The 21828-nt window shown below is 47.0% G+C and overlaps 2 protein-coding genes across 2 annotated transcripts; one reads left to right on the top strand and one right to left on the bottom strand.

Annotated features, from left to right (window-relative positions):
• Positions 1-2127: 2127 nt before the first annotated feature.
• On the bottom strand, positions 2128-4121 carry LOC136528456 (ubiquitin-NEDD8-like protein RUB2). The gene is made up of 3 exons (XM_066521414.1): positions 3902-4121; positions 2546-2805; positions 2128-2432 (listed from the first exon to the last, which is right to left on the bottom strand). The coding sequence occupies exons 1-3, from the start codon at positions 3992-3994 to the stop codon at positions 2324-2326; spliced, it is 462 nt and encodes a 153-aa protein (XP_066377511.1). The 5' UTR covers positions 3995-4121; the 3' UTR covers positions 2128-2323.
• A 765-nt stretch (positions 4122-4886) lies between these two features.
• Positions 4887-8668, top strand: LOC136529253 (uncharacterized). Its single transcript, XM_066522342.1, has 7 exons — positions 4887-5164; positions 5870-6074; positions 6323-6524; positions 6623-6816; positions 7169-7322; positions 7740-7904; positions 8042-8668. Exons 1-7 carry the CDS (start codon positions 4984-4986, stop codon positions 8489-8491), a joined length of 1551 nt encoding a protein of 516 aa, XP_066378439.1. The 5' UTR covers positions 4887-4983; the 3' UTR covers positions 8492-8668.
• The last annotated feature ends 13160 nt before the right edge of the window (positions 8669-21828 follow it).

Here is a 21828-nt window from a genome sequence, read left to right as displayed (position 1 = left end):
CCTAGATTTGGCATCATGTGAAGGGTGTTATAATCTGTACCATAGTGATATCCTTGTGGAATCTTGATCTACCAGGCCCTTTGCTAGTTTGCTGCTTGAAGTCTCTGATTGTAGACATAAGGATCTATATCTCTACGGATCCTTTGAATTGATGGTGCTATTTTTTGAGCCGACAACGGTATGTGGCCTGATATACCGAAATTGATCACCTAGTTCTAACTTTGCTCCGTCGGCTGTTGCACATGCTGTACTGACGGTCTAGGATTATACTGTATCTAATTCGCAGTAGTTCCTTAAGCCTGTTTAGATAAACCCTGAACTGTCTAGACATCACCACTACCAGCTGGTGCTGTTTCTTGATGGCTGGTACCGACTTGATTAGTCCCTTGGGTCGATGGATCTGGAATATTGTAATAAGTCGGTCCGCCTTGACCAACTGGAAATCCATGAATTGCCTCTCTCATAGCGTTGTGGAATATATCCGCGAAAGCTTCGTTATGGCTTGATATGGCATCACAAACAGATTTGTCTATAACTTCCTTAAAGAAATGCATGTCTTCATCTTCAGTTGTATTTGTCTGCCCGTGTAATAGAACTCTTGGTAGTGGAAATTTCTGAACAATTATGTTGTCACGTGTTTTAGTGTAGGACAACAAATATTTGTTCAAAAACTCTTCTGTAGCTTTGTTGATGATACCCTTATCTCCATCAGGTAGATCTTCATAATGCAGCATAAGAATGTCGTTGTTGTTGTGAACCACCATAAAGATTGTGGGGTCCCACCGGGCGTGCTAGAAACGTGTGTCGACATAGAATTTTTGTTCCGTGTCGAGGACACACGCAGCAAGCCGGAAGGGTCTTCTTGATGGAGCTGTAGATCCGCCTAGCTTCAGCGCAGGGATGGTCGATCCTGCGCACTCCTCCCTAGACGTGCCAGTCAATTTGACCCTATCATTAACAAGGAGAAAAAGCTTATCAGTAACTAAGGGCGGAACTTGCCGGTGTTGCCAGACAGTCCCGAATGTGCGGCTCTGAGAGCCGATATGAAAGGAGATCGACTAAACAGTCGATTCCAGCATATTCATGAAAATAAATCGGTTAAAGCTCATTGGGTTGTATAAGAAGAGTCAGTTATCATTCAAGATAAATATCGTTATTTGAGCATATATTAATCAATGGTAATAAGATATCAACAATGATTGGTTTATGCTGAGCCAATGATTATAAGCAACCGAACCCCTTTTATATAAAGAAACAATTCAACACCATTTAACTATTTAATAAAGATAAATCTAATAAACATGTTAGATCTCATCTATTGCTATGACCAGTGGGGCATGAGACAGAATCATGCAGACCGTAGAAATAACAATAGACTCAACGACCCTAACTCATTACTAATATATGTGGGGCATGAGGCAGAATCATATAGGCCGTAATACAATAATAAGATCATAAGGCTAACACATCTTTCAACCTATCTTTACTTCAACGGTCTCGTGATGCGAACTACTCGTGGAAGCACTCGATATCGGCTAAAATAACCGATTCAGGCATAGCGCACAGTTAAAGTCATGCCTTATCAGGAATAGATCTACCGAATAACGATCCCCACTTCACGGTGCTAACAGTGAGGTGTGAAGCAGAATCACACAGGCCGTGATAACGGGCCATGGAACGGTTTTCGCTAGCCAATAAATCTACTCAAGACGCAACATGCTTTAACCGCACGCTATGTACGATCAAGATTGATGTAAAACAAAAGAGCTCTTCTGGTTGAGCAATGTCGCTGTCGGGTCACAAAAGGAGCTCTTCTTTTCTTGAAATAAATTTTTCGCTAGCCAATTGTCGCAAGAATAAATAAAATAAGATGTTTCTGGTTGTTTTTGGGTAAAGCACCCCCCCCCCCCCCCCCCCCCCCCCCCCCCCCCCCCCCCCCCCCCACGCACCCACCTTTTTCAACCAACATGACTCAAATCAACGGGACATGCAATGCAAAAATACGAGCACAATCTTACTCTGCGAGTGTCGAGGAAAGATATTAGATGGCGTCACGATTGATTTAGCCAGCGATCTTACTCTGCAAGTGATGAGGATTAAGGAACCAGAAAATAGACAACAACACGATGGACAAGCCATTTAGGTGAAAAAGGAGAAATCAGATGGCAACTGAATAAACTTAGTTCAAGCATTTCATAGACAGTACAGATGACACCTGACTCTAGTAGTCTGCTAATCGCATGACACAATCAACCACCCAATACAAGGCTTCAATTTTGAAACAACTGAGCATAAGCAGAAACTACAGGTATGACTTTTTAATCTATTGGCCACCCCTCAGAGCAAGCACAAGATGGAGCACGGAACCACCTTCAATGTTGTAATCCTTGGCGGTTTTGTCATCAGCAAGCTGCTTCCCAGCATAAATGAGCCTGCGCATGTGAAAGTTTTATTAGGACCACACAATGCTAAATGAAGATTACAAGAATTTGGAGCTTATAGAAAGGTTTCAGATTCATTTAGATTATAGAGGCAAGTTGAGTACCTCTGCTGAACAGGGGGTATTCCTTCTTTCTCCTCAACGCGCTCCTTGATCCTATCGATTGTGTCAGTGGGCTCAATGTCAATCTCGATTTCCTTCCCAGTCAGTGTCTTCACCTTGATCATAGTTCCACCCCTGAGCCTCAGGACCAAATGGAGTGTCGACTCCTTCTGAATGTTGTAATCAGCTAATGTTCTCCCATCCTCCAATTGCTTACCAGCAAAAATCAGCCTCTGCTGGTCAGGCGGAATGCCCTCCTTGTCCTGAAATATATAAGGCAGTATGTCAGAGAACCTGCAGAGTTAGAATGGTATTCCTTAACCCATCTTTCAATCAGTGTTACTTCTTATGATCACAAGTTTTGGAATGTGAGTCAGATTTAAGTGCACTTGGTCAAACATGGACAAAGGCATGGAATACAAATATTGAACATGCACAGGTGTTAGAAAACAAAAATTACTTAAGCATGGACAACGTTCTTCAAAGCTAAGTCAGATTGAGCTGTTAGACTAGGAAATTCTTTTGTGCACCAAAAATGACACAAGAGTAAGCTTTTATTTTCCTAAAATGTGACTGAGAATCTGAGTAACACTGCACTCAAATACATTAGCAGCATCAAGGAAACCTTTTCTACTTAAAATCTAATCATGCAAAGCCTAGCATGGGAAAATAAACCTGCCATTCAGCACTGGGGTTACATGTATGATCATAAAGTCATGTTTGACATTGTCATTGCCAACAAAAAAAACATATATCAAATGAAGTATTTATTAGTTGACCATGATGCAATTATTTGGTATGATAACTATAGAGGCTGAGGCCATTGCCAACATGCCAAAGCCATGATAATCTGTATTAGTAATGATGTCAACTCTTTACATCCCTTGTTATGAAAAGAATTCCTATGCCAGGTGCTTGTGGAAAATTTGCAACTTCCCTAACCACATAACAGAGGGGCTGTCACAGTTGATAGCCACTAAATTTCCTAGATTTATTTGTTCATGACAACAAACAAGACTTAGAGGCGACAGGGACACCAAAACAACAGTACTTTTTTTTTTGATAATTCGCCCACAGTACTTACTAAGCGCCCGTTCTAGAGAGAATCATCATAAGCGCCCGTTCTCGAGAGAATCTCCATACTGCAGCCAGCAGTCACTATCCAGAGATTTTTTTTAAAAAAAAAAGAAATCCCAAGATCCTTTTCCCCCAGTGGGCAAGAACCGCACTAAAAACCCTACCAGATCGGCACACAGCAATCAACAAGGCTACTCCGGTGTTATTATCAATCAATCACAAAAGACACAACTCCGCTACGAATCGGGAGTCACGGGGGTGAAGGGGGACGACAAGGCGGACCTGGATCTTGGCCTTGACATTGTCGATGGTGTCGCTGCTCTCGACCTCGAGCGTGATGGTCTTCCCCGTCAGCGTCTTGACGAAGATCTGCATCTCGCCGGCTATACGACCCGATCTGGAGCTAGGGTTTTACGGCGGCTTCACTCGCGACGAAGTCGCCGCAGCAAAGCCCGAACCGAACGAGGCTCTTGCGGAATCAACAAGACGATGATGATGGTTGAGGAGGCAGGAGGCGTGGCTATTTTGCATATATGCACCCGGGGGTGCTCGTATTCGCGTCGAGGTCCGCCGCGTCGGGTGCGGGCTTGGAGGGCCTTTCAGCTGTGGTGGGCGCGTGGATGCGGGACGTAGTGGACCGTGAAATAAGGCTCTTTTGGACCTTATATGGCCTGGACTGTCTGGGAAATGCTTCGACGGCCCACGGGATCTAAAAATTGTTTAGAATACTTTTTATTTTTTGAAAATAGAACAGATTACTAGCACTCGGGATAGACGGATAAAATTGAATTGAATGCTCTCCTACAGTCCTACTCCAACTCATATCCAAACAATATTTTTCTTTCACACTAAACTAATCAACGTAGTTTATAAGCTAGACAAGCCCAAACAAAAGGGCACCGGAATATGGTTGGCCTTAGCGTGAAGACGTGAACTCTGGAGTTCCCGTACAGTGGAAACCCGTCACGTTTGAACGGAGAGAAAAAAATCTGGAGGAGCAAACGAGGCGGCATCTTCGGTCACCGATCCACCCATGGATGTCCAATTAAAAGTCAACCAATGCCGCTGCGCGTTGACCCGTTCCCACCTGCTGGATCTTTCCCTCCATCTCATCTGATGATCTGGGGCATGCCTCCTGTCCTGCTTTAGGTTGGCATTTGGCAGGTGCAATTCTCATCTCATTTTAATATATGCTCATCCACAGGGGTTGGCACTTGGCAGTAACAAAGGGCAAGGCAGAAGCAGCTCGTGCGGCATGCATGATTATTGATCACTTTCACAGCTGACCCTCCAATTCGAGTTCAGTTCCGCGGTTGACGGCTTCACACTTCACACTTCAGAGTTGGGAGGGACTGACACGAGCCATGCCTTCCTCCCCCGACCGGCGGCGACTCCTCCTCCTCCTCCCCCTACTCGTCGCTGCCGCCGCGCTGTGGGGGGCGTCGGCGGCGGGCGCCGGCGCTGACACCTGCAAGGCGTGGTTGGTGCAGTCCATCCCCACCGACATGCCGCACCTGCGCCGCGTCCCCGGGGTCCTCTCCACCGGTTCGTATATCCCACACCCACTCTCTCTGCCTCACCTCACTTGCGCGTCTTCGTGGTGAGGAGCCGTGCATATACATGGTGGATGGTGCGTCTATGGGGGTTTGCCAGTTTGGGGAGTAGGCGTAGGCACCGCATACATATGCTGAATGTGTCGAGAATGCCGCGCCTTTGAGGCTTTCCTTTTGGTTAGTTCCATTTCTGGCTATGTGAGGTAACCCATTTCAGTAGGCTGGGTGATGTGCACTGCTTAAGAATCTATGGATGGAAGATTTGCATTCTTACAATTGCTTTGTATCAGCCTCTGCTGTGGGCAATTCGGATATTGCTCTGCTGACGGAGTAATTGGGGGGTGAATATGGCGTGTCCAGGTTACTAGTAGTTAGAAAATATGTACATTCTTGGAAAGATGACAACTCCTTTTGCTTTTATATGAAGGTTTTTGTTGTGCATTCTGTAATTCGGCTGAAGAGTAGTGCATTGAACTATTGATTCCCCTTCAGTTTAGGTTTCTTTTTTTTTTCTTTCGAAACTGCAGTTAGGTTTCAGTAATGCTGTAACTAGATTTGGATTACACACACGATTAGGAACTTCTATTGGTGACATAGCTGGTGGTGCTGGTTGTTGGTTTGAGAAATAATTAAAGCTTCTTTCAGTCACTACATATTGACAGGGCTGTTGATTTCTGTTCTTTCTGTGGGTCCTCAGGAGATGTACTTCAGTGGCTCTCGGGGAATGCAACGAAGAGTCTGGACATCCTTGCACAGTACTGGCAGCTCTTAGCTCAGCCAAACAATCCGAAATCAGGGGATTATGGATTCTCTGAGAGTGACATGAAGAGATTTGGGGCTGATAAGGGCCGCCTGGTTTACAAGGCATTGGAAAATGCCGCAGATCGTAAGATCAAAATCAGGCAAGTATTGAGTATGATACTTGATTATCAGTTTCTGTAATGTCGGTGATTACTTAATCATAGGATGATTGGAATAGTAGAGTATGTCGACCTAAAAGTATCTAATATTGACATAGCTTTCTGCCAACAGAAAAACTATGAATCTCAAACTAGTGATAAAGCAAACGAACAATAAATTTATAAATAATTAAACAGTGTGTGCATGGAGAGATTTAATTTCTCTATTGACAACTGCAGTATCATTTCAGGATTGTCCAACACTCTGGATTTGCTCCTGATTTCGACCAAGAGAGCGCCGATCTGGCCGCAGGAAGACCAAATGTTGAGAATGTAACTGTTGTTTTTGAGGATTGGTGGGGATCTGGTGTTGTGCACGCAAAGGTCTGGATATCAGATAAAAAGGATGTGTATATAGGGTCAGCAAACAATGATTGGAAATCCCTTACTCAGGTATATCCGACAAAAAACAAGTTCTGTTACATTTGCAGTATAGTGCTGAGAAAGCAATTTGGTTAACCTGTGTGGCACTACTTTTACGTGCATTGCAGGTCAAGGAGCTTGGGATTTATTTTGCTGATTGTCCACAAATAGCAAAAACTGTGGAAGCCTATTTTCAAAATCTTTGGACACTTTCAACCCTCAACTCAACTTCTTACACCAAACAAGCCTGGGATAAGCAGTGGCAAGTTTCTAGAAAGGTTCCATGCTGGTCTCATTTCCTACAGCCAAAAGAAAGATGCAGGTTTGCATCTCCCTCTGTAGTTTGCACCTTTACTACTTAGCGCACAAATTTGAAGAAAAAAATGGCTGTTACATAAATGGGAATAGATTATGTACAGTCTATCTGTTAGGCTATCTTATCTCCATTTGTCTTAATTTTGATCCAGCTTCGATTCTGAAAATGCTCGGTACATACTATCCTTTATACCTTTGTCATTCTTCTTTATAATGATTCAATGGCTGCTAATTAATTACTTATTAAATCCTGTCTTGTGGTTTTGTCAAGCACCCTAAAAATATTTAGGCATAGTATTTTTCTTTTAGACTTTTTTGTTAGATCAAATAATAGAGATTCATTCTTAATCTGCGAACAGGTCACCCATACCACTTTCTGTTGACATCCCATATGTAGATGGATATCCAGCTCTTGCAAATCCTGACATGATTGATGTTTCATTTGAAACCCCTGGGTACAAGAAATCTACTCAGGAGCACTACTTGAGCTACCTTTCCTTTGCGCCACCTGAGGTAACTTTGTAGCACATTATAGACATCTAGGTATTGCTAGTCCATAGTCTTCAGTGAATAGATGCTTTAGTAAAGTAATTTTTAGTATAAACTCATCATTGATATTCATGGTGATATGAAGTGCATATTCCATGGAATTTTTCAGTGCATGAGGATGTTAAGTTTGTTTTTTTCTACATCATCTGGTTGGCCTAAGAAAAAAAGTCATCTTACTGACCTTGTACTTGCACCCATATATCAACATATTTCATATACATACATAAATTATTCATGTTTCACTACCTTAACCTATCTGACATGATTTATCGTAAACGTAGAATTAAGACATGCAATTTAGTAAAAGATAACTGGTCCTGAGGACTAATCTAGTAAGTAGTACATTTCAGGACGTTGGTTTCATCTTTTCTTGTTTCACAGGTGATATTTGGCAAATTCCAAGCAGATGAGCAGGGATGGGTTGACACCATTAAGTCTGTTAAGTTAGGGGGAATTGTACGAATGAATACCATGGATTGGCTTGGGCAGTCACAGTATGCTACTCAAACAGTCTACTGGTCATCTTTATCGTCAGCAATCTCAGAGGTATTTACAATTGGATCCAACATGTTGATTCTGGCAAAAATCCAGACTCACTCTCTTTTCTCAAGTTTTTTCTTCAATTGACCTCTAATTAGCAACAAGGCAGTTATCTGAGTAAGGGTAAATTGATTCTCTGGCAGGTAGTATTCTCGAAGAATGCAACCGTGAGGCTACTTGTTGCCTACTGGGCACATTTCATCCCAAACACCGAAAAATACCTGAAGAGCCTTCTATACTCCAACATCCTCTGCGCATCTTCGACATATAACCATTGCGGTGGCAAGGTTGAGATCAAATACTACGTGGTTGCTGGGTACAACGAGACTGGACCTGCATTGTCCCAAGGTGGCACCATGACGGGGAACAGTTACCCTGGCTTCACCAGGGTGAATCATGGCAAGTACGCAGTCAGCGACGTGAGGGCGAACATCGGCACCAGCAACCTCATCTGGGATTACTTCTACACCACGGCTGGAGTCAGCTTCGGAACATACAACCCCAACATTGTAACACAGCTGCAGGATATCTTTGATGCGGATTGGTATTCTCCTTATACCGTGCCGGTTGAACCGCTGGAAGAGTCTGTGTAAGGATCAGCGGAGTCCAATCCTTTTTTTGCCCCCACCACACACACACACACATAGCCAAGCATCATCGTGTTGCGAAATTGTTTTCTTCTGAGAATAAGCCATCTCACTGGCAATTGATTCCCAAATGTATAACTGTAAATACTTTCCACTGAAATTTCTTTTGGCTCTGAGTAACAAGGTTAGCTCATCAATGAAGACTGACTCTTCTGCAATTGCTTAAAGATGCTTGTTTTCCTCAAAATTACGTCATTCCTCGCTGCCCAGATACTCCAACACAATTAAGATGAAGATCTCAAGAAAGAAGGGGGCAAAGAAGCGCTGTTTGAAGCCTTCAATTAACAGGGGCAGGGATAGGGTCTGGAAATTAAAGTTCAGAAGACCCCCAACAGGTTTTTGCAATTTGCAAATGGACAGTCCTGGAAAAGATGGTGAGCTGCATTGCTTGGGTAGCGGGCATGATTAAAAATTTTCCAAGTTCAAGTTCTTGCTTGTAAAGATGTTCCTGGTGTTTAATCTATCCTTCAACTTCAACAGCAGCCAAAAGAACACTTTATGCTTGCACTGGCAAGAGGTTTTCCAAAGCGATTTGAACTTTGAAGGCAGGGTGGATAGTAGCATGTCCAGTCAAAACTTTGTATGTCTTTGAGGAAGAAAACATGTTGGATCCCCAGATGAACGTCCAAGAATCACGCTCTTGAGATAATTGAATATCATTAAAGAGTTTCTGCGAGCTAGCTGCTGCATCCGGAGAAAAGCAACTTTTGATACCGGAATTTTGAAGAATTCAGAAAAAAGAGGCTGAATTCTTAGCCCTTGCAACTGACAAATCTGTACGTTTTCAAATGTTGAATGGAGTTCTGGGTATTCCCCAAAGGTGGTTAGTTCATCGCATGGTATCACGCTGCCCCTGATCAATGCTTTCCCTTGTCTGTTGGCTGCTCGCTTCGGCGGCGTCGATTCACAGTGACGAACCGATGGCGAGGAGCCATGAGGCTGGCCTCTTCATTCATGGTCCATGGTGGAAACAGGAAACAGACATCGTTTCCCTGGAGGCGCCACGAAGATGTCAGTCTGGCTGGCCCAGGGCTGCCCAGAGCAGTCGCGATCTCAGGTCATCAGTTGGCGCGACACTGAGAGCTGAAGTAGCCAGCGCGGGCCTGCTCGTCCCCGGCCTGATTAATTAATGCCCCTAACCACCTCCAAGTCTCCAACCACCTGTAGTAGTTTATGGGTCGCAACTCGCAACGAGGATCGTGAAGCTACTTGTACAGTGCAGTAGCTGTACACTGACCGAGCTCGCCGGCGTTGCTGCTACAAATTGCAATGGCTGTGGCTGTGACTGTGAGCGGCTCACATGACTTACGTGCTCTGTTCGCTAGGCTGGCTATGATTGAAATGACTGTTGACTGATTTACTGTGAAAGAAAAATATTATTCGTTGATAGAAAAAATATAACTTATAAACCAAACGAAACAGGACGCAAGAGAGAACTGAGAACCCTCTTAGTCCAGTCGTAGTCCTAGTCCTAGGCTCCCAGCAGAGGGAAGTATCTGTCGCCATTGGAGTCGGTGAGGCAAGTTGCAGCTTGCAATCTGCATCAGTCCGGCTTCTGTACGTGCGCCGGTTGTTGTGATTTTGCACCGTGAGCGTGTGTTTATTCGCAGGAAGTTGGAAATGTTGGGTTACTGTAGCACTTTTGTTTTTATTTAGTAATTAGTGTTCAAACATGGACTAATTAGGTTTAAAACGTTCGTCTCGTAATTTCCCATCAAACTGTGCAATTAGTTTTTGTTTTCGTCTACAATTAATACTCCATACACGGACCGCAAATATTCGATGTGATAGTTACTATAACACTTTTTGAGATTTTAGGTGGAACTACTGTGTGAGCTCCCACAGTCACGTCAGCTGCTCTGGGTTGGGTGATGATGTGGAAGACGGGCGGCGTGTCGAACGCTCGCTCGCTGTCCCTGCCGCCCATGCTTGCGTCGCGTTGCGTTCGTGTGCTTGGGCAGTTGGGCCGGGATGGCCGTACGTAGCGTAGTACGATGGATTAGGGTCGTGAATCGTGAGTCATGACTCGCTTCAAGCTTAATGAACAAGCCTATTATCTTCTATAACTAAAAAGAATAAAGTGTAAATATTTTTTTTAGTACGATATCTGTTTTGATTCGTCCGTTTGTCCACGCCTGCGATCCCACGACATCTCCTTGATTGAATATTGGCTGTCATGTGATAGAGGAATCACGGTAAAATAGAAAGTAGAAAATTATTGTGCTATCCATATACACATTGCATGTTTACATGCACCAGCATATATAGCAACGAGTAAAAAGAAAAGAGAATTAATACGGAAGAAAAGAGAATTAAGACAAAAGGAACCCCTTCGCATTTCTGAAAACCTTACTAAATCTGCCTACATTTAATTATTTTCCCTCTTTGCATTTGCAAAAGGGACCGCTTTTTTCTCCTTTTATCTGGTTTCACGCTCACGTGTTCCATCTGTCTCGGTCTCCTCCCTGCTCGTCGCTCCCCTTGCGATCGTGGCATCGCTCCCCTCCCCTCCGTGACTCCCCGCTTGGCCGTGTTGCACGCCTTCGACCACCGTGAGGCGGCGCGGCGTCCACGGTGCTGGAGGGCCGGATCGGGGGGCACCGTGGTGCTGGTGAAGAAGGACGCGCTCAGCTTGGGCCACTTCCAGGCGTCGCTCCTCGACAGCATCCACCATATCCTTGGCCAGGACAGCGGGCTCGCCTTCCAGCTCGTCCGCGCCACCAAAGTCGACCACCGTGAGGTGGCACGGGGTCCCGGTGCTGGAGGCGGCGCACGCGTCCGTGCGCGGCATCCCGACGTCGCAGGTGGTCAACCAGGGTATGCCCTGCTCTCCCTTCTGTGCGAAAAAGCGGATACCTAAGGGGGGAATGTAACGCGAGCAACATGTTCGACAAAATGTGTCTCTATGCTAGCAAACCTTGGTGGTTGTGTCCTCGTAGATGGACCTACGTCGAGAAGGAGAAGGACCTGCGTCGAGAATTTTTAGCGCATGTGATTTTTAGCATGTAGTACCATAAAGGGTCTCTAGAGATTAATCAATCTCATGCTGCATGTTCCATCTGATTACACAATTACCCTTTGAATTTTAGCATGGAATATATACTCAAGGGGGAATGAGGAAACTAAAAGTCGATGTGGGATTCAAAATCAAACTTACTATGTTTTTATATAATATACCCATGCGGCTCTTTCTCTGCCATTTTTACACTGTAAAAATGCTAATTGTTTCTCCATAATATGGATTGTTTCTGTACATCACTCATAGGATGCTCTTTGAGTTGTATGTAGATTGAACAATTGCTGAAAGAGTCTGATAAATAATCTGGACATCGGAAGACCATTTCATCATTGTCAAAATTTATTTCGTTACTGGCTCCTTGGTTAAATCTGCTATGGTTAGCATTTGTTCAAGTTGACTGTCATGAAGATATTTATAGTTTCCTGATAATTAATTTTCCATGCCTAGCTACGGGTCAGCCTATGGGCATGCTTTGTTGTTTTGTCAAATCAGTCTTTCTAATTATCAGTTTTGCTGAAAATTTTATGGTCACCTAATATTAAAAAACAGAAAATATATAAATCGGACTACTTGTGGAACATCCTACTTGAAATTTATTACTATGTAAACCCACCCTTTAACCCTTCTCCATTAGAAATCTGAATGACAAAATGTGAGTTTACTCCTGCTTTTATTACTTAGTGTATGCCATCATGGTATTCATCAATTCTCCAATTTGGTTGTTGCGACGATTCATATCTATTTTAGATAGCTGCACTGTTAGGTTTAGTGTATGCTATCATGACTATACATGCATTCTCCAGTTTGGGTGCTGTGAAGATTCATCATATCTGCAACCAGCAATTCAGTGTACTTGGGAATTCTTGTGTTTTTCTTTTCCAATTAGCCATTCACAACCAGACCTGAGATGAAAAGATGCAAAAAATAATTCAGTTATTGTTAGACTTTTTTTTTTGCCTCATAGTGCTTGTGTTCTGTTGATATGCTTAGATTAGGTTCTTATAAGAATGCGTTAAATAAAAAAGATAAGGATAAGAAGACCCCAATAGTGGATGGAACTTTCACGAAGAATATTGTATTTAAGGAGGTTCTAATGCCATAGGCGAGGTAACAGAACATTACTAACGCATGCAATATATTTTTTCCATTTAATTTATATTGTACAAATAATATCTCACTAATGTCATATTTATTGTTGTTCCTAGGTATTTTTAAATGGTTTATCAGACTCTACAAGGAGATGTTGTATATACACTTGTGTGATGGCATAATGAAAATTGAACATGTGTTATATTATTGTTATAAAAATGACACTTTCAGTGTTTTATTCATAATATTTTGTTTTGTAATCATTCATAACTATTACACGTGTATGTTCTCAAAATCATGAGTTTTGTCGACTTTTTCCACTTTTCTTATGTGCCAATGTGGATCAACCGAATTAGCACCTGCATAATTACAAACATAAATTACTTGAATAAAACCAACGAAACAAGTTAGCGATAATAGTGAACAATAGTGCTAAACAACACCATATCAGTGGTCGTGGGATGGCACGATCGTAGTGACGTTGGTTCCGCGCATTCACGAGGATAGCTCATTTGTATTTTCCATTGTTGCACCAGGGTCATTAGTTTGTGAGCACGAAAGAAATGGATATCGAAGATTTCCTCCTGCCAATATAAAATATTATCTTAGCCGCATCACGGAAATATCTATAAAGTAGAGTTTGTGAGCCTGCGACGCCGCGCACTCCGTGACTGTGTTAAATTCATAAACTTTGCTTTTTGGATTAAATGTCACTTTAACGTTGGTATTTAATTTTTACAGTATTGTTATCTTATCATGCGATCCGTGTGTTTTTAGTACAAAATGTTAGTTATCCCATAGCAACGCACGGACACGTTACCTAGTCAATAGATCAATTACAAAACACATTTTATATTATTTGGAGATATTGATAATATTTTCTATAAATTTTACTAAAGTTGAGGGATTCATGTGAAAATGGGAATTATGGTCCTTTTTACGGCGGGGGTACATAAGTTAGAGTCTATGCCCACTCAACATGACAGTTCGTCTTTTCGTAACGTTTTGTGTCCAGAGATGCGCCGGAAACTTTAATGTCTGTGCTACAACTACAATGCTGCTACTAAGGAGCCGTTTGGTTCGCACATTTAATACCTGGAACCGATTAGCTTGTTTCAGTTTATTCTTTTTCACATAATACTATTGAATCATCCGAAATTATCCGAAATTCACTGTACAGTGAACCATCCGAACAAGCGGGAACCGATCAGGACAATTTTGTTTGCTTCACCGTCAAGGGGACCCGATATTAGGGTAACCAATTATGTCCTTCAGACGATCGATTACGCCCGATTTTGACCGGCAACAGGTGGCACTCCCGGCCATGCAGTTATCAAGGGGAACCAAACAAGATACGAAATCATCGTTTTCCTTTCCATTCCCGCGGCGGACACATTCGTTCACGTTACATTTATATAACCAAATAGCACCTAAATTAATGTGTGTCGAGCGCATGGTCGTGCGAGTCTGTCGTTAGCACGTGTTGGTTACTTTTGATAGAAACATGCTCCTTTCGTTATTACAAAATAAATATACATGAGAAGTTAATCAGGCCCTGTTCGTTTCGCTGAAAAAACAAGCTGAAATATTGTTCCGACAGATTTGTTGTGAGAGAAAAACACTGTTCCGGCTAAAAAAAAGAAGAAAAAGATGGATTATAAGAGAAGCGAACATGACCTTAATGGTCGACTAAATTTATAAGAAATAATAACATCAGCATTTATATCTATAAATAGGGCTCCTACAAAATTAAAAAATATATAGTGTGAATCTAACAATGTTTATTTGATATTGTAAAAATATTACTATTTTTTAGGTCAACGACGGGGTTAGAACTACCCAACCTGATATATTGCAGCCACAGATGCCGGGATAAACCCGGTGGTGGCAGGGCTCATGGCCCAAAACAAGTTTGCATAGTTACATTACATGGATAGGGAAATCAAATAGGTAAGCTGTTACACCAAAAAGCAGAGAGGCAAGTGTCATTTCTGGGAAGGCGGCATCTCCAGTGCATAGCGAAGTCTCTATAGGCCGCGATCAGTCATTAGTGGTCCGGTGGCATGCCTCTGAGTACCACGTCATGTCCATGTTTCCATAATTCCTAGCATATGAGGAGGATTAGGGTCTCCGATTACAAATTGCCAAATAGCTTAGGTTAGGTTTTGGTGCTGGTCGACAGAGAAGAGACCGGTGGTGGCAGGTAGAGAAGACAAGGGGCGGGCGTACCATCTTTGGGTGCTCGTCGACGGAGAAGAGACCGACGAAGATTTGGGTCGTACTGTAGGGCAGCGACGGCGGCGTCGGCTGTAGCCTAATCGTCGCGCTGAGAGAGAGGAGACAGACGGAGCACGCCTGGAGGACGAATATATCCCGGTCGGGGTTCAAGGATGAGAATACCGGCTTAGGCATGTCCACTAGGGCAGCGGTCTCCCAAAGGTTCTAAATTGCAGCTATGCTCTTTGGTTGCCAACCAATTCTTCGCCAAAATTCCTTTGCAAAAGGACATCCTGAGATATGATGATGTGGTCTGTTGTCTCAGAGTCCAGGTTACAAATGGCACAGAGGTCCTCCTGGAGGATCTTTTGCTGCATCAGGATACTCTTGCAGTTGATCATGTTCTTTGTGATTAACCACCCAAAGAATTTGACAAGGAGGAGAGCAAAGTTTTTCCATACAAACTGATAGGCAGGACAAGTTTCGTCGCCCTTCATTGAAGCTATGTAGATCATTCCTCAAAGATGGCGTCGGTTGCTGTCGACCCAGAAGCATGATCTATCATAAAAAAATATTAGTATTTTATTTTAAATATGTACATACGGTTAGATTTGAGATAGTTTGATGACTATTCAAAAATATGAGATTGAGATGTGCATTTATTTTTAGGATTTTGGATTGAAAATCAACAGGAGGTGTCGGTACACGCTGAATACTCATAGTCCTTATCTTGGAATTATCGTACAATCCAGTCCGGATGCGTGGTCCACGTCACGGAAAAGAAGAGGCAGACGCCGTGCAGCAGAGTGCGGAACGGATCCGGCGTAGGGCTCGAGAAACGGGGTTCCGTTCCGGTCCTGTCCGCAGATCACGGGAAACGGGAGCGGGCGCTAGCGCTAGCTTTCCTCACGTCCCTCTCTCTCTTTGCGCTGCGCCCCGCCCACTGCACCGTCCGTGGCCGCGCGCCCGCCCCGTAGTCCCGCACGGGGCCCCGGCTTCATCGAACTGGTTACTGGTCCGACCACGTCGGCCTCACTAGCGCGGCGCGCGAGGCGGGCAGCGGCACGACGCGTGGGATAGGCCCACGGGCAACGGGCAACTGCACGAGGCTTCGGCCTGGACCACGGGCCACCGCCCCCCTGCCCGCCCGCCGGTAACCGCCGGCAAGCATCCCATCACTATTCACTGTAGAAGAACAGTGAATCTTATTTAGAGCGATGCTAATAATACCGTCTGTTTATTGGCGGTGGCTTTCTCTCAGCCTATCTATATAATAGTTAACTCTTTGCTATAAATGCATGGTCCGTTTGCCTCTCTCATATAGTTTTTTTTTTGTTCTTGTATCTAAGCTTTGCTCTAAGGCTATAGTACGCTTCTCTTCTCTTTCATTTTCTCACTTTCAACTTAGCATTTAGCCAGTTTTACAGCCTCTTATTATACTTGCTCTTAGAACATACCCACCTGGGCCCATTTGCTTCGCTGAAAAAACAAGCCGAAATACTATTCTGGCTGATTTGTTGTGAGAGAAAACATTGTTCCGACTGAAAAAATAAGCCGAAAAGTACGGATTATAAAAGAAGCGAACAGAGCCCTGATGGGGATGGTGGGGTGGTGTATTTTACATCCGCTCAGCAACACAGACCCTGTTCGTTTCGCTGAAATTTGGCTTGTGCTGATTTTTTGTGAGAGAAAAATATTGTTCGTTCGCTGAAGAATACTGTCGAAGTAATTAAGCAAACATGATCACAATCTTTTCAGATTACATGAATCGACACATGCCCACAGCCATGATGAACAGTCTGTTCGCTTGGTCGTAAACGGTTATGGATTATAAGTCAGAACAATATTTTTCTCTTACAACAAACCAGCCAGTAGTAATAATCTACGATCGTTTCAGCCGAAACGAACTGAAATGAGATGTCAGCTAAACAAACACACCTCATACTATAGCTATCTTGGTTAACCTGTCTCGTCATCTTATGAACAAAAATTTAGCTGAGAATACTCTCTTCTCGGTCACCACCACTAATTTTGGTTTAAGAAATTTTATAAGACGACCTATAATAAACCGCCCGACCTTATTTAGATACATGTGTATCTACCCTCAATTTATGCGGGTTAAAATAGATTGTCATGAAATTTAAATTAAATTCACTTCAATTTACTGTAACACATATGGACTAGTAAGCTAGATACGTGTGTGTGTCCAAAGTCCAAACAAGCCCTCACAATGATGCATGGTACAAGTGCGAATCCATTCCTCTCGTGTATAACCCACCAAGAAATCAAATCAGCCGGCCGTTATACAGTATTTTGACAAATGTATAAAATAGGTGGGCCATGTTGGAAAAGTACGCCATCAGACAACAAGAAGCCACTGGGCCCACGCGCAGCGGTCCAGGATACAGATACAACCAAACTCTTCTCTCCCACAAAAGTTAAAAACTTTTGCAACATACCCCTCTCGAAGAATAAAAGGGACTTTTGATCTGACCATTATAATTCTCCGAGTTTAAAGAAAAACCATTATAATTCATCTATTTGGATATCTGCCATTATAATTTCAATTCTTTCTCATCTATGTCATTTTCTGCGTCCACAGCATAAAGGGCCCACTATCAATCGGATTGCATATGGGCGTCGAGTTCCCGTCTCCCACCCGCTCACGGACGACCCGCCGCGCTTGCGTCGCGGTGCCACGGACCTTCCGCCTCGTCGCGCCCTTCTCCGTGTAGATGGCGACCGCCGTGGCCGATGGCGCCGAACCGCCACGGACACTACCCCCACCACCCCGGCGCTGGCCGCGCACGTGCGCGGCGCACTCCGCGGCGTCGGCGGGCTAGAAGAAGAACAACGCACGCGAATGACGCTCACCTCTCCTGTGCTGGCGCCTGCCCGTGGGGGCCGGAGGTGGAGCGGCGGCGCGCGGCCGCGGTGGCCTGCGCATGAGCGCGGCGAGGCCGTGCACCACCACCATGGCGCGCGAGCGCGGAGCGGCCGTGCTCGCCCACGGCAGCCTGCGACAACGGAGGAGCGCGTCGGGCGCGGTGGACACGCATGCCATGGCAACCTGCAGCAGCGCCACCATCTCCTCCACAGCGGCTACGGCGAGGTCGCTGTGGCCGAGGAGCAGCACGGCGTCGTCGTCCTGGTCGGAGATGCAGTACGAGAACAGCGCATGCTGGCATGCGGCATGAAGGAGAGCGTGCCCGTGTTCATGCCCAGCAAGTCGACCGTCGTGATGCCGTCGGGGGAAGAGTCATACGCAGTGGACATGCTGCCGAACGCGGAGCCGCAGGGCACGGCGGCGAATGTGGCTGAGGCCCTCGGGCGGAACGACTCGCCCATGGCAGCGCCGGCCGTGGCGTTTCCCTGGCGCCCCGTTGCGCAGAGCAGCCAGGAGAGCTCGCTGGCTGTGTCGAGCACCTTAGTGACGTTCTGCGGCGACGAGCAAGGCGTCTTGGAATATAGCAGGATGGCAGTTTGGGCATGCACATCGATTAAACCTGTGGCAATATCTGTACTCCCACGACATCCATGAATCAGTAAGCAGCGGTGGATGTTCTTCGTCTGTACCATGTTTGCAGACTCCGCATAAGTTGAGATGACACTTGCTATTGTTGCAGAATCTAGACGCACTGATTCTGCAATCATTTGCTTAAACAATTGACAGTAGATGCGCTATGGTCACAACATTATGCTGTGCTTCACTGGTCGCTAGCATGGCAGCATCTCAGAATGACACGGACACTGCCTCCGCTGCGAGTCCGCGACCATGTCTCTGCAGCGCATATACATGGAAACGAACGCGTTCTGCATGACGACTGACGCCAGCCTTAATGGTTCACCGGTGACAGACCACGGCCGCGGCACGGCGATGATTTTGGACTCAGACAGCCACGGCACCGGCCGGACGCCCACGGACAGGTGGTGGCGATGGTGACGTCGGCTGGCACCGCGCGGCGGCCGCCACCGTGCACCCGCCTCGTCGGTCCCGGGATGTTCGCCGACGACCACAGCCCACCGTGCACCTGCTCGACGGCCATGGTTACCTTGGCTCGTTCCGCTTCGGTGCTGATGGCGCGGCGCAGTACTCCGCGCGGTACGTGGAGACGACGGCGAAGCGGGAGGAGCACGACGCGGGCGGCGCATCGTGGCTGTTCACGCACCGGGGCCCCTTCTCGGTGCTGCGCTGGGGTGTTTGCGTGCTCTGCCTGGGGCGGCTGCGTGCTCTGCCTCTGGGAGGGCGGCGCTCCGTATGAGCTGGCGGCGGCGAGCCGTATGAGCTGGCCAACCCCACGGCAAAGGGCTGCGGCGTCCGCGGCCACAGTAGTTGGAGCAACGCCAAGAGCGGAAGTCCACAGGAAGGCGAAGCAGACCCGGGGCATGGAGACGCGAGTCCGGCGAGGAGTGGCGTCCGTGGGCGGGTTGGTCAGACGGAGGAGACAAGACTCGATGTCCGTATGCATTCGGTAGAATACGTCCTGATATTGGTCCTTGTACGTGGTAGGCTTAGAAAATGGCATATAGGGAGGAGAATTGTATTTATAATAACAGATATGGTGAATTGTAATAACGTTTCTCTAAACTTGGAGAATTGTGTTGGTCTGATTAAAAAATCCCAAAATAAAAACAGGTGTAAAATAAACAGAAGAGCCCAGGGCCCACGCTAGCCGCTAGCGAGCTAGTGCATTGTCCCCTCAACCTCTCCGGTCTCCGCCAACCGCTTCGCCCCCTCCTCTCTCCTTGGATTCCACTCCTCCCACGTCCTCGGAACAGTTGCTCGACGAGGCAGGTAATTTTCTACGGGCGTTTGGAATTCTTTGCTGGGTTCTTGAGGAGCGCCGAGTGGAAAACCCGGTAAAATTTGAAATTTTGGGCGGTAAAAACCTGCGGGTTAGACTGACTCCAACAGGCTGACCCAAATCGGATACGCATTCGATCCTTTAGGTAACGCACAGTGAAATCTCCGACGCAACCCATTCTCGACTTCTCCAACAATGAGCCCCAAATCCCCATGCTCCCTCACTCTCCTCTCCCCAGGCGGCAGCAGCGCCTCGCCAGCGGCGCTCGGAGCAAGCGGCGGCCGCCGCGGACGTGGCCTGCCTTCTTCCCTCCCTCTCCTGGCCGGATCCGGCCCCCCTCCCTCCCCTTCTTCTTCCCCGACCCTCCCTCTCCCGGATCTAGCCGGTGGCGCCCGCGCCTCGGCGGAGCTCGCGCCCGCGCCTCGGCGGAGCTTGCGCCCGCGCCCTGTGCGGAGGAGGGAGATGGCGGCCCCGTGGCTGTCCAGCTCCGGCGGATCGACGGCCCCGCGGCCGGATCCAGCTCCGGCGGCCCCGTGGCCGTCTAGCTCCGGCGGATCGACGGCCCCGCGGCCGGATCCAGCTCCGGCGGATCGATGGCCCCGCGCGCCGGATCCCGCTCCGGCGGCCCCGTGGCCGTCCACCCCCGCGCGCGGCCTCCTGCTCCGGCGGCCTGGCCCCGCTCCCCGACGGCTGCTCCCTGCCTCGCCACGCGCTCCTCCTCCAACACCGGCTGCGGGCGAGCTCCGCCTCGACGCGAGCGAGCTCCACCTCTGCGCGGGCGAGCCTCCTCCAACACCGGCTGCGGGCGAGCTCCGCCCCGTCGCGGGTGCGGGCGAGCTCCGCCCCGGCCGCCGTGGGCGCGCGCTGGCGAGCTTGGCCCCGACCGGGCGAGCTCGGCGATTTGCGTAGCGAGGAGAGAGGAGGCGCTTTTTTGCGTAGCGTTTGGGCAAGCAGGCAAAATGCGTCGTGTCTTTGGGTCTGCTGTTGGACGATGGATTCGGCTATGCAAAGTACTGTGCCGGACCCATTTTGGGTTTGGGGCTCGTTATTGGAGACAGTCTGTGGTGGTTTCCATGGCCGGGGCACCGAGGGTCCGGTCCTTGAACATCGCGGTTCCGGAGGCAGAGGCGAGGCCGATGCTGGTGCCGGGTGGCAACAAGGCCAGGCCTGGAAACCGTCGCCGAAGCCCCTGAGGAAGGCGGCGGAACCGGCGGCGGCGGGGACGCCAGAGAAGCCTGCGGGTGTGGCCGCCGCGACCAAGGCGGACGAGGGCGCAAAGAGGAATGCAGTCGGCGGGGGTTGTGGTGGCGCGCCCAAGGGTGCGTTCCCAGTGCCGTCGCCGCGGCACACACCGCCTGGGCCGCCGTCGAGGAGGAGCGACGCGCAGCTCCTGCATCCGAGCTTGCCGCTCAGCGCGTCGTCTTGCACCTCGGATGCCTCCGCCGAGTCGGTCCGCGTCCGGGCTTTCACTGGGAAAGTGGAGAAGGGCCAGTCGGGGCCGATGGCTTCGTCGAAGCAAGGCAAGGCTGTGGGTAAGGCGGCAGAGAGCAAGCCCGTCGTGGTGGAGTTTGTTGTTCCGGTGACACCAGAGGTCGTGGAAGGGAAGAGGAGGGGCGCGTGGGCGACTCCAACCACTGGTAAGCTTCTGTTCTGGAACTTGTTCTTTGTCAAAATCTTAGTTTGCTGTAAGAATTATTCTTCTTTCTTTTCTTCAGAAGAAGAATACAATTCTTGTTTCTTGATGTTTTGGTTACTGACTATATTTTAGAGTGCGTAATTTATGTCTGTTCGAAATTATTGGCTAATCAGTCCATTCATGTGTCGCAGTTCATTATATTATACATTCTAGCATCCTTAACCAGGCACTTTTTATCACACTTGTTCATATGATGTAGACATGTAGTAAAGCTATGCGAAACCCACAGGTTAATTAAGAATATATTCCCTTCTAGCCTTTCCTCAGGAGCAGTATGCTACTGAGTTGCTAACCGGAATGATATATCGTCTACTGCGTTAATAGCTTGTTAAACTCTAGCTTGTTTGTCATGGGGTTTGGATATTGGAACCATTTGAGATGGTAATTCTGCCTACATTAGATAAAGTTAGCGAGCTTGTTCGGCTGAGCAAGAAGCCGGCTTGTTCAGCTTGTTTTT

Source organism: Miscanthus floridulus, chromosome 19 (assembly GCF_019320115.1).
Source record: "Miscanthus floridulus cultivar M001 chromosome 19, ASM1932011v1, whole genome shotgun sequence".
Taxonomy (NCBI): domain Eukaryota; kingdom Viridiplantae; phylum Streptophyta; class Magnoliopsida; order Poales; family Poaceae; genus Miscanthus; species Miscanthus floridulus.
Note: the sequence above shows the minus strand (reverse complement) of the source record. Positions and strands in the feature narration are given on the sequence as shown.

What these genes read in the sequence shown, in the direction of transcription:
- LOC136528456 (XM_066521414.1), bottom strand. Translation starts at nt 3,994, where the DNA reads ATGCAGATCTTCGTCAAGACGCTGACGGGGAAGACCATCACGCTCGAG. An exon ending in ATGTCAAGGCCAAGATCCAG is followed by an intron (nt 2,806 to 3,901) that starts GTCCGCCTTGTC and finishes TATATATTTCAG; the next exon opens with GACAAGGAGGGCATTCCGCC. An exon ending in ATACCCCCTGTTCAGCAGAG is followed by an intron (nt 2,433 to 2,545) that starts GTACTCAACTTG and finishes TCACATGCGCAG; the next exon opens with GCTCATTTATGCTGGGAAGC.
- LOC136529253 (XM_066522342.1), top strand. Translation starts at nt 4,984, where the DNA reads ATGCCTTCCTCCCCCGACCGGCGGCGACTCCTCCTCCTCCTCCCCCTA. An exon ending in GATCGTAAGATCAAAATCAG is followed by an intron (nt 6,075 to 6,322) that starts GCAAGTATTGAG and finishes GTATCATTTCAG; the next exon opens with GATTGTCCAACACTCTGGAT. An exon ending in CAGCCAAAAGAAAGATGCAG is followed by an intron (nt 6,817 to 7,168) that starts GTTTGCATCTCC and finishes ATCTGCGAACAG; the next exon opens with GTCACCCATACCACTTTCTG.